Source organism: Cheilinus undulatus, linkage group 11 (assembly GCF_018320785.1).
Source record: "Cheilinus undulatus linkage group 11, ASM1832078v1, whole genome shotgun sequence".
Classification (NCBI taxonomy): Eukaryota; Metazoa; Chordata; class Actinopteri; order Labriformes; family Labridae; genus Cheilinus; species Cheilinus undulatus.
In genome coordinates, this window is record NC_054875.1 from 4532007 (window position 1) to 4543666 (window position 11660).

The 11660-nt window shown below is 39.7% G+C and overlaps 1 protein-coding gene across 1 annotated transcript; it reads right to left on the reverse strand.

Moving 5' to 3' along the window:
* Positions 1-2901: 2901 nt before the first annotated feature.
* Positions 2902-11372, reverse strand: LOC121517752 (troponin C, slow skeletal and cardiac muscles-like). The gene is made up of 6 exons (XM_041799757.1): positions 11264-11372; positions 5765-5795; positions 5264-5410; positions 5036-5150; positions 4789-4925; positions 2902-3099 (listed from the first exon to the last, which is right to left on the reverse strand). Exons 1-6 carry the CDS (start codon positions 11285-11287, stop codon positions 3068-3070), a joined length of 486 nt encoding a protein of 161 aa, XP_041655691.1. The 5' UTR covers positions 11288-11372; the 3' UTR covers positions 2902-3067.
* Between the last annotated feature and the right edge of the window lie 288 nt (positions 11373-11660).

The window sequence follows — 11660 nt, forward strand, 5'->3', positions numbered from 1 at the left end:
CCCACTAAGCGTGACTTCCTGTCAGCCAGCTAGCTAGCATTCAGGTTGACAGAAACGGAGCCTCTGCCTGCCGAGCTATCTGTCAATCAAATGAGACATGCCAATCAGCTTTCATCCTAAATATAATCGAAACGATAGTGGTACAAAAAATCACCCCCGGTACAGTGGGAGCACAATAAAACACTAGCTAATGAGACACGTTTGGTGTTTTGAACCAGGCTGTAAACCAAAACTGGCTGTTTAACATGTGTTCAGAGGGGACTTCCTGTGTTCCTGCAGCCAGCCTCAAGTGGACACTTGCGGTATTGCAATTTTTTGCACTTCTGCATTGGCTTCATTTTTCAGGGCCGGAGGTTGGCGCTTGATGTAAACATCCGCGTTAGAGGACTACGGGAGCAAGCTGGGGTCAAACCTAGTCATATGATTAAATTGCATTGTTATTTTTAACGCGTTAATGTTTCCAGATTAATCACACACATTAACACGTTAATGTTAACAGCCATAATATAAATAAATATCCATCTGTAGTTCCCTGTAAGAAACAGCAGCTATAATTAACTGTATTTATTTCCTTTTATCCATCATTGAGCATATATTTTTATCTCTATCATTGAGTAAATTCATTTGTAAAAAAAAAAAAAAAGCAGAAAAATGTGTTAAGTAACAAATAAATACTTAGTTCATGAAAGTAGCTTAAATTGGCTTGAAATGAGCTTTTAAGCTATTTACGTTTGATTTTGAAAAATAAACACAGGTATAAGTAACTCAGATGAAATCTCTATATTTGTTCCTTTTGTTAAATTTTCAGTAAATTTAAAGTTTAAATGAAAGTTTCCAACAATCTGTAAAAATGTGACCCTCTGGATGAATTTTAACCTTTTAAAGGCTGAAAACACAAATTATAGCCAGAAAATTCTATTTTTTTTTTGGAACTGGAATGTTTATTTCACTTTTTACTGAAATCCAAAAAATCCAAATTACCATAAAATTTAACATATATTTTTATATCTCATTTACATTAGGTGTTTTTGGTAACTGATAATCTACTCGAGGGCATTTTTTTCATCATTTATCAGCTTTTATTCATAAGTTTTTTTAAGTAATTCATTTATCATCATATTGATTAGATAGAGCAGTGATACTCAACGTGTGGCTCTGGAGCCACATGTGGCTCTTTTGTGTCTTCATTTGAAATATTATTCCCCAGAAAACCTTAAAAAAGCAAAAATTTGACCTCAGAAATTAATCACATTAATCAGTTTGTTTCCAAGACGTATTCAGAATGCTTTAATTGTCAAACTTAGTTGTCCCGTTTATCCCATTTTTGCCCTTTTCACTATTTTTTGCCACTTTTCACCCAATAAAGCTACCTTTGCAATTAAATATCACTTTTTTTTTTTTACTTTTTTGCCCATTTTTGCCACTTTTTGACCATTTAAGCCATTAAAAATCTCTTGTTTCCCTTTTTGCCCATTTTTGCAACTTCTTTTAGCCACTTTAATCCAATTTTTGCCCCTTTTCACCCTTTTTTTGCCACATTCTGCACATTTAAGCTACCTTTTGCCATTAAATCCAGTCTTTTCCTAATTTTTTTTTGCCCTTTTTGTCACTATTGACTGCTTTTGCCCATTTTAGTTACCTTTCTCTCTTTTTTTGCCCCCTGTAACTCATTTTTTTTCACTTCTCACCTTTTTTTTGCTACTTTCTGACCCTTTTTCCACCTTCCTCCCATTTTCACTCATTTTTGCTGCTCTTTGACCATTTTTGCCAACTTTAACATTTCTTTATTGCTACTTCAAGCCATTTTTGCCCCTTTTCACCCCTTAGATTGTGGCTCTTGCAAAGGTATTTTTTCAACAGTTTGGCTCTTTGGTTCATCAGGGTTGAGTAACACTGAGATAGAGGTATCATTAAAGTATGTATCAAACATGGTACAACAGGCTTTAAGGGGTTAATGAGGCCATCTGTGCTTTTTATGTGACCAGTATAAAACTGGACAGGTTTTATCTGTACTGAGGCGACATAACTAAATGATGCTTCCATGTCTAGGGTTGTAAACATCGTATAATACTGATCATGTCCCAGTTGTGTCCTATCTGTAGGAGTCAGGCTTCTCCACAAGGTGGCAGTGTTTACACACTATTTCTACACCAGTGGAGCACTCTGACCTCTACAGAGGAAGTTTCACCACTCAGAGTCTGTCTCCTGGGACCTCGTGCTCCAAAAGGCCTCAAGATATAATAATGATTACAAAGACTGCTAGTGATTAAGACAGGTATTCTAACATAAATTAGTGACTAATAGTGAATAAAATAGCAGAAAATTATATTCTGATCAGCCAGAAAAGTCCCAGGGGAATCCTTCCCCAAACAGGAAGTTGCAAACCGCTCTAAAACAACTCCAAATGTTTAATCCTGCTAACTCTGGTCAGGTAGATCCCTACAGACACACTGAAACAATGAACAGGTGGATTACTGTGTGGTAAAACAGCAGGTAATTAATACAAATGTATGATCTGTGACAGAAGAATAAATATTTCAACAATAAAGAGAATTTACTTTTAGTTTTAAATGTTAAAACGTGTAGCTGTAGTCAGTCTGGATAGTTGAATAGTTGGGTATTTATATTTCACATTTGTGTAGTTCTCTGGCTTTGTTACCTAAAAATATTTTGCTGACTTTCTGTGATTTTTTAAATCTAAATAAGGAGAGCCTCCCTGCCGGTCTTTGCTAAAGTGGCTCCTATTAGGTTTTATTTGAAGTCAAACTCGCTCACCTTGAGTGGACAGTGATGTGATAAAAACAGCACAAGATGCAAGAATTAAACTCTTTTATTGAAAATATTCTTTCTAAATGAGGCTTTGGTCTATCATTACTGTGAGAACAAAGATATTATCGGTCAGTGAGATCTCTCAGGGAACCTCTCAGTGCATGGGTGGGGTAGTTTAAGCTAACTGACGGTACAGAGGTCTGCTGAGGACTGGAGCTCTGTTGGTGGGTTTTATAAAAGCAGAGAAGATGATGATGAAGATGATGAAGATGCAGTCATTGTCCTCCAGATGAATCCTTTATTCAACACCTTTCATGAACTCCAGGAACTCTGCGAGAGAGAAACAGCGGGAGAAACGTCACTTACTGTTGTGTTTTTATGAGGAGGACCTCTAGTGGCCAAGGGATGAAAGATCAGGGACTCAGAGGTACAAGAAATGTGTCAGGCTCTCTAAACCACACATCTGTGCAGGTATGGATTGCCTGTGGAACGCCTTACTGTCTCTCATGTAAGAGAAAAGTAAGAAGTCTAGTCATATTTTATAAAATCATAAAGTGTGAAAGTAGCTGCAGATTAAGTCAGAGGCAGAGTAAAGGAGGAGCTGGGGTGGAGGAGGGTTATGAAAGAACGGCAGAGCTTAGCCAGGCAAGAGCAGTTTTATGAGAGCGATTAGCCAATAGCATGCTCAGAGTGAATTAGCTGGCCGTCAGCCAATGAGGGCTTGCGTGGTTGTGGCCTGCCAGAGCTAATGCTATACCAGGAGTGTCAAAGTCAACCACGGCAGGGGCCGGATTCTGAATTTAGGTCTAACCTGAGGGCCTCACAGGGTCAACATTTAACCACGAACTGTCAACTCATTTTCACCAGCGATAAATTATGGGCAAAAAAAACTTTTTGAAATTTAAAAAAGTCTAAATAATAAGTTTAAGAGCTCAAGCTCTAAATGAATGAATTCAAAAGGTAAAAACACATTATTAAAAGTCAAAATAATGTTTTTATAAGTAAATAGATGAAATAAAAAGTCAAATCAAATCAGTTCCAATTATATATTATGAGTTTTACAGGTAAAAATTTGAGATTAAAAGTCAAAGTTAGTAATTGGAAGGTCAAAACATGTGATGAAATTTGAAATATTTGGTTAAAAAGGTGGAAATATGACTTAAAATTTAAAATTGTGAATCCAAAAGGTCAAAATTTGTGATAAAAGTTAAAGTTATGAATTGAAAAGGTTAAAATATGAAATAAAAAGTCAAAATCATATGTTTAAGTTGTAATTCTGAGATGCAGTATTGAAAGTGTGAAATGAAAACAAATTATTTCTTTTATAGTGGACAAAATCTGCAGCGCTAATACCGTTGGGCTAGTTATAATAAAAATATGATCTCATCCTGTGGGCCGGGTGTAACTGGACCACGGGCCGGATTCGGCCCCCGGGCCTTGGGTTTGACACCCATGCGCTATACGCTCAATTTAATGGTTAACAAGGCAAATAGACAATCATAACCACTTGCTACCACCCCTGGGTTATTATTGGTACTGATTTTGCTGTTGTACTCCATTAGGGAGTTAAAAAATAAGATACTGTAATTATTTTGGTTATTATGTTTACCGTGAAAAGCGTTGTCTCATATTAGCCACACAGAATCACATAAATCAGTTCTTCTTGTCCAGACGTTTGTTTACAGAATTAGCATGGTAGCCCCGCTCGTGTTAAAACTATGAAGTAAAATATGGTCAAGCACACGCTTCATGATTGAATGCGGGCCATACTTCATTACATTTCTAGAATTTCCTGCGAGCTAGTCAAACTGGCTATCGGGCTGCATTTGGCCCCCAGGCCATAGTTTGGACACCCCAGGTTTAGATGGAAAGATTGAACAGGAACTGAATTATAGGCTTGAGTTTTATGTAGAATTATGTTTTGCACTTGCAAGCATTAATGGTAAAAATATAATATATGTCAATGAGATTTTTTTAGGACAAACAGAGTCCTAGATATTGTTTAAAGTGCAGTCATACCATCATAATCAATTTTTCCATCATTATTTTTGTCTCCGTCCTTCATCAGCTCCTCGATGTCGTCTTCTGTGATGGCCTCTCCAGTCGACTCCAGCATGGCCTTCAGCTCCTCTAAGTCTATGTAGCCGTCTCCGTTCCTTAGAAGAGGACAAACGAGACAAAGATCATGGTAGACAGATTTGTTTGAATTTAGAAAGCATTATACACCACCCATGTCTATTTACTGACTGATATAAGATTTACGTACTTGTCAAACATGCGGAAGAGCTCAGCCAACTCCTCCTCTGATTTTCCTTTACTCTCCTCCTTCATGCAGCGGACCATCATGACCAAGAACTCATCGAAGTCTACTGTACCGCTGCCTGTCAACATAAATAATAAATAATAAAGTAACTTTTCAAAATCCCCATAACCAACACTCCAGCATCTTTAACATCCATCTGTTCTTATCTTGACCTAAACGATGCTGTCTCACCATCCTCATCCACCTCATCGATCATCTCCTGTAACTCCTCTGGAGTCGGGTTCTGTCCCAGCATCCTCATCACCTTCCCCAACTCTTTGGTGCTGATGCAGCCGTCCTCTGCATCCTGGATGAAGATGTCGAACGCAGCCTTGAACTCTGAAAGACACGTTAGCTGACTGTTAGACAGCAGTGTAAAAAAAGAAGAAGCATGTGAGTGAAACAGAGATGTTTCACCTCCTCTAGTATAAATAACAGGACGGGCCAATCCATGGCAGTCATGATTTAATGTCTGAACCAATCAGCAGCTTCCACAGACATGCAGGGACTAGCTGAGCTAAAGCGAGGCATTTGATGCTACAAGCATCCAACGTGAACAGATTTATAATTATAAGACTGCTCCATGACCCACTTTTGGGTCCTGACCCACCAGTTGAGAACCACTGCTTTAAGTGTAAGAATAGTGTTAGTAGAATTAATCGTCATGCATTATAAGGCTAATAGTTTCCTCACCATTTTTCTGCTCCTCCGTCAAGTTCTCAACCTTCAAGGAAACAAAATCCAACAGTTATTTCAAGTTTAAATCAACAGGTTTTTTTTTAGTTTAAATTTACCAGAGCTGAGCATATTAGCAGATATTCTATAAATCTGCAAGCTAGACGTGTGGGTTTAGTTCCTTAGACGTGGACCACCAAGGAAGCGTCAAATGTTGAATATAAAACAGGAAATGCGTGCAGCATTCTCATCAGACAGAATCCGACAAATGAAAATACAATATTTTACAATCAAGACTAAAAAGAAGGAAATGAGCTGTTTTGGTCATCGTAGATCATTTGCACACTCTTGATTCTCTTTAAAGCAAAATTTTAGAATGAATTCCACATAAACCCTGATGTGTCACGGCCTCTGAATACCTCAGTCCCGTCATTCAGCTCTTCAGCTCTCTGACTTCACTGATAATCTGTCGTCTGTTCTGCTCTCAGAGCAGCATGTCTGCCGTGTCACTCTGCTTTCTTCACTTACTATTCTTGTTGTTTGACAGAGTACAATGGGGGGGAGAGAGGGGGGCAGAGAGGGGGTGTTCTGGCGTTTAAAAGCCATCAGCTGTCCCGTCTCTTCTTCCTCATGGACCGTCCAACTGTTCTTGTTTCTATTGTCAGACACAGATATAAACCGACGGCAGAGGCCTGTGGCTCTGACTTTAACACCAGCTCTCGTATGAGTTAGAGGATAGCAACAACTGAAAATGTACTTCAGAAACATAGTCATCACAGGAAAGTAGACAATAAAGTCAGCAAAAAGACCATCTCTTAAGGCTGTTTTCTTCATTTTTCATTCTTCTCTAAAATTGAATATATTATTACAGCTTTAGAGAAGAATTTAAAGCTGATTAGAAAACAAGAACTTCAGTGATTGATTCATGATGTTTATAAGATGATTTTTGACAGCAGCCGTGAATGAAAACAATATAAATGCCGACTGAAACAGATTTTTATGTTTCCACACAGATAAAATCATCAGAGTGATTACATTTAGTGTGACTGCCTCGTAGAGCAGATAAAGGCTCACTTATGCTGGAGTGAACTGCTAAAGGACAGAGTTTTCCTTCTGTGTAATGCATTCATTTAGTCTGCAGTCTGTCAGGGGTTCTCAACCTTGGGGTCAGGACCATATTGGGGGTTGCGGGAGACTGAGTAGGGGTCTCTAGACGCCTTTAAAAAACTAAGAATATTTTTTAATTACACTTTTGCCACTTTGCACCAATTTGCCAAATGTAACCCATTTCTATCACTTTTTCCCACAAATTTTAACACATTTTTGCAACTTAAAACCCATTTTTTGTCCATTTTAAACCCTTTCCACCACTTTTTCTGCCTGTTTTTGCCACTTCTAGACCAAATCTTGCAACTCAGCCTATTGTTGGCTCTGTTGACACATTATTGCCACTATCAAGCCCTTGTTCCACTTTCTTAGCCACAGTTCACAATTTGATATGCCCATTTTGGCCAGTTTCTGACTGTTTCTGCCTCAGCTAACCCTTTTTACAGTTTATATCAACGTTCATCCCACTTCACCAAATTTTCACCTATTGTCGCCACTTCAACGCCATGTCAGCCAATTTTGAATCCCCTTTAACCCCTAATATGCCAATTTTGTCCACTTTAACCCATTTTTGCCATTTCTTGGTTGTTTTTTTCCAATTTTATGTAATTTTGTCCATTTCTAACCCATTTCTGCTGCTTTTAAAAATCCAATTTCACCACCTTTCCCACCTTTTTTTGCCATTATTAACCCATTTTTGCTATTTTTTAACATATTTTAATTCTGTTTTTAACAAAAAAAAAAGTACATTTTAAGAGGGCTAATTACTACACATGTAAATGTATTTCTTTGATAAGAGTGGTTATTATTCAGGTTAATATAAAATACCACAGCTGAACTTTACAACAGACCATGATTTTGCTGGCCCCCAGTTTGGCTGGGCTGCAGAGAGCCCCCCCCCCCCATGGGCACCCTTGTCTGCACATGACTATTATTGAATGTTCATGTTCTGTGTTCAGCCACCTTCAGGTACACTGGGGGGGCCCTGTCTCTGGCATCTGTATTTTGGGAGAACCCCTGCTCTGAACTATCAGATATGGCCTTAGTGTTGCAATACCACAGGCAACCATGGGGGCAGTGTTGAGTAATGTAGCCAACAGGTCAAGCTAGCGAAGCAAAACACGATGAAGAAGTATCATTTAGAAACAATTATGACAGCTCACTGAAGCACCTGGGTGGAAGGACAGAGAATTTAACCAAGGAGCAGAGGTGTTCTGTGTGCTACAGCGACCTCTGGTGGATTTATCTAACAACTACTCCAACATGATAGATGCATATGGGCACTGATGACTGTACTGATTGAAATGCATGGATCTATTTTCATGCATTAAGGGAGCATAAATGGGCCTTAAATTAGGCCACAGGGGGCGCCAACATCCCTGTGCTTCATACGACCAAGAAAACCTGAAAACAATGTAAAGAAATGCTGTCCTGACATAGACAACAGCAGTCAGATTAGTTCCTCTTCCACTATTATCAGAAGCCCCGCCCCTGCCTAATTTTGATTGGACAGTGTGGAATAAGTGACAATGCAAGTGTGGCAGATAGCTGGACTGTTCATCTGAGAGCACAGCAACGAAAACAGCTGAGTGCTGAGACTAACAGACCGTACTATTGTGTCTAAAGGCTCATAACCTGACACCTCGGTTAGATCATAAATCTAATGCAGGGATTTATTTCATATTCATCCGGTAAACCTCCCATACTAAGTGCTTAGGAAGGGCAGGACTTTTCAAAAAATTATCAGAAGGTGATTGGATGAATGCTTAGTCTGTCACATTCAATACAGGCCAATCAGAGTGAAAAGACAAAATGACGTAGTAGACGTGTGCAGCTCCGCTGTAGTTAATGAACAGCAGAGCTTTTCAGTGGCTAAAACTCACACCGAAGCCTGTCGAGGAAGATGCAAAAACATCTTCTTTGCCTTTAGTAGCTTTCAGCGTTTGCTCTTTTTAAATAGAGACATGTGGTCGAGTTCTGATAAAACTACCGCTTTACAGCAGCTAGAACCGAGCTTACAGAAGCAGCCAAATATACCAGTCATATAAACCTGCACCTGAACATCCAACCCATAATGATGACGAACTCATGCAGAAGCAGGTTTAGAAAAGAGTGAAAACATTTTCTCTGCTATTAAAAGTGTTATGTGTGGCTCTTTGCTCTCGTTTAATAACATGTGGCCATAAAAGTGCCGCTGTGGCTACATCTGGACTAACTGCTCCACCAGCAGCCATCATGTAGACCAGGGCTATTCAGTTACAAATTCAACTGGGCCAAATTTCAAAACGAAGAGATGTAGCCGGGCCAGACAAATTAGGCAGCTGGTAATGTCAGATTTCGAACCAATACAGATCAATTTGATGAAAAATATGCTTTCTATTCATAGTCTCTCTTTTACACTCGGCTACATGACAAAAACACATGAAAAAGTGCATAAAAACCCAACAACAGAGCTGGATCTGAGCATATCCTGAGGTAGTAGAAATGTTTTTTCACTTGAATAAAAAATAAAATAAATAGAATCAATAAAAAGTAAACATTAAGTATATATATAAGTAGGTATTTTGGGGTTACTTCTGTCAGCATCGCTTGCAACGCTGCAAAACAACGCAGTGCATTGTAGGTCGACTGTTGCTTGGCAACGTGGAGTGTTGCATTCATTGTCTGAAGGGCACAGACCTCCACCATCAGCCCTATCTCCCAATAGTGAAGAATCCTTTAAAAAATTCCTGGATCCGTCCCCATGTGCCCCCCACCACAGCGTGCGCCGATTACTCCCTCCCCAGTGGGGTGGACACACAGTGAGGCAAAGCATTGACTCACTATGGGTGCCATCAGATGCACCCATGGTCTCACTGGACAACTGAAAGTCATGACAGAGGGTGAATATTCCTCTATTCCTCCCAGCATTGTGAGTATTCTCGCTACAGTTCGCTGTCTTTCTCTCTGGTACACTCCGACTCGTCTCCTCGACCGGGCGTGCGTCTTTCAAACTCTATAAACTCCAAAACTTTGAATAGAAACACACCTGAAATGCTGCTGGGATTGAAGTTACTCATGTCCGCCATCTCCTGGTGTAAAGCAGTAACAGCGCAGACCTCCGCCATTAGCCCTATCTCCCAATAGTACAGAATCCTTTAAAAAACTCCTGTATCCAGACGGTGATCCGGATCAGTCCCAAAATTTAAATCAGTTCTTCCTTGGGCCATTTCTGACATTTCCTGAAAATTTCATCAAAATCCGTCCATAACTTATGGAGTTATGTTGCTAACAAACAAACGAACAAACAAACCCGATCACATAACCTCCTTGGCGGAGGTAATAAGGATGTTAGAGTTCAGCTGCTCATGTTTCTTAATGATTGAATTTCAGAAAACATGCCCTGCACCAGGCAGGCTAGCATTTGTACTTCTTTTTGACGTGTAACATTGGTCCTTTTTGCCATGATAATTTGTCTAATGCATAATTCCTGGTTAAAAAAAAAGGCAAAATTAAGCACTCATGGCTACGGGTAGTTTCTATCAGGTTTCAATCCATCAGTAAACAAATGCACTCCCATTAAGGGACACTAGGAGGCATCATTGCTATATTTCCAGATGCACAGGCACCAGTCGAAAACACGAGTAAAGGAATAAAGCTGTGCAAGAGACAACCTTCGTTGTTGTTTTTCAAATTTCCTCTGAGAACAGTTTCATCAGAATGTAAAAAAATACAAAATTGTTGGATTTGATCTTGAAAAACATAAAATAAAGTAAATCTGAAGGTACAAACTTTGTCCCAGGTCTTCAAGTGCTCATACTCTTCTATAAGAAATATCAAGGACGTGACCTCAGCGTCCTCAACAGGAGCTACGGCCCGGACCGTGAGGAGAGTCGGTTATAGTGAATGTGAAAATTCAACCCAAATAGTCAAAATCTTCCATTTTGATCACATTCTTATATCTCTAAAGTACATGAACTCAAAATAAGGTGAATACGATGCATATTTTCATTATAGGTCTTTGCATTGATGAAAATGTCTTTGATTCCTTATTTCTTCCTTTAAATTTGGCTATTTTTCTGGTTAATTAGTGGTTCTAATTAAAGATAATTCACTGTCAGTCACTTTTACAGTAGCATAAACCTTCTCATGTGGCCTGAATTCTTTAATTTCAGCCTCTCAGACTCAGTCAGAGTGAGTCTGGTTCAGCTGTATTGTCCTGAAGTGTGACTGTCTCTGCTCGCCGCCTGTTGAACATGACATTGACATCAGCACCTGTCACTGTCACATAGTGGACATGTGCCTGCAGAGACCCTCATGTGTCATTCATGCTACAGAGTCTTGATTTCACTTTATTTTACTGAAGCACAGCACACACACAGAGTCTGTCTGCTCACATGCATTATCCTCCCTGTCCTACAGAGTACTCACCGCTGCTTTATAGACGTCATCCATGGCTGCTGCTGCTGCTGCTGCTCGGCCCCTGCCTCTGACACACCGCTGCTGCTCTCAGACACGGGACAAATATTGACAGCTAGGACCGGCACGGCCTTTAATGTGGGAGGAGGGAGCGTGGCACTAAAAAAGCTCTCGACCCATCCCGCTGAGTCCATGAGTGATGGAGGGAGGGAGTGTCAGAGGGACATAAAGAGGGACAGAGAGAGATCTATTAATAGGAAACAACAGGAGCCTCCCAACAATTGTCCAGCATTAGCAGCACTTTAAGAGGGGATGCTCTCTTCACGGTTATTAGCTGTACCTCAGATCAGATCAGGTCACCATTAATGAATCCAGCTCTGATGCCACACAAATCCAGAGCGAATTATAA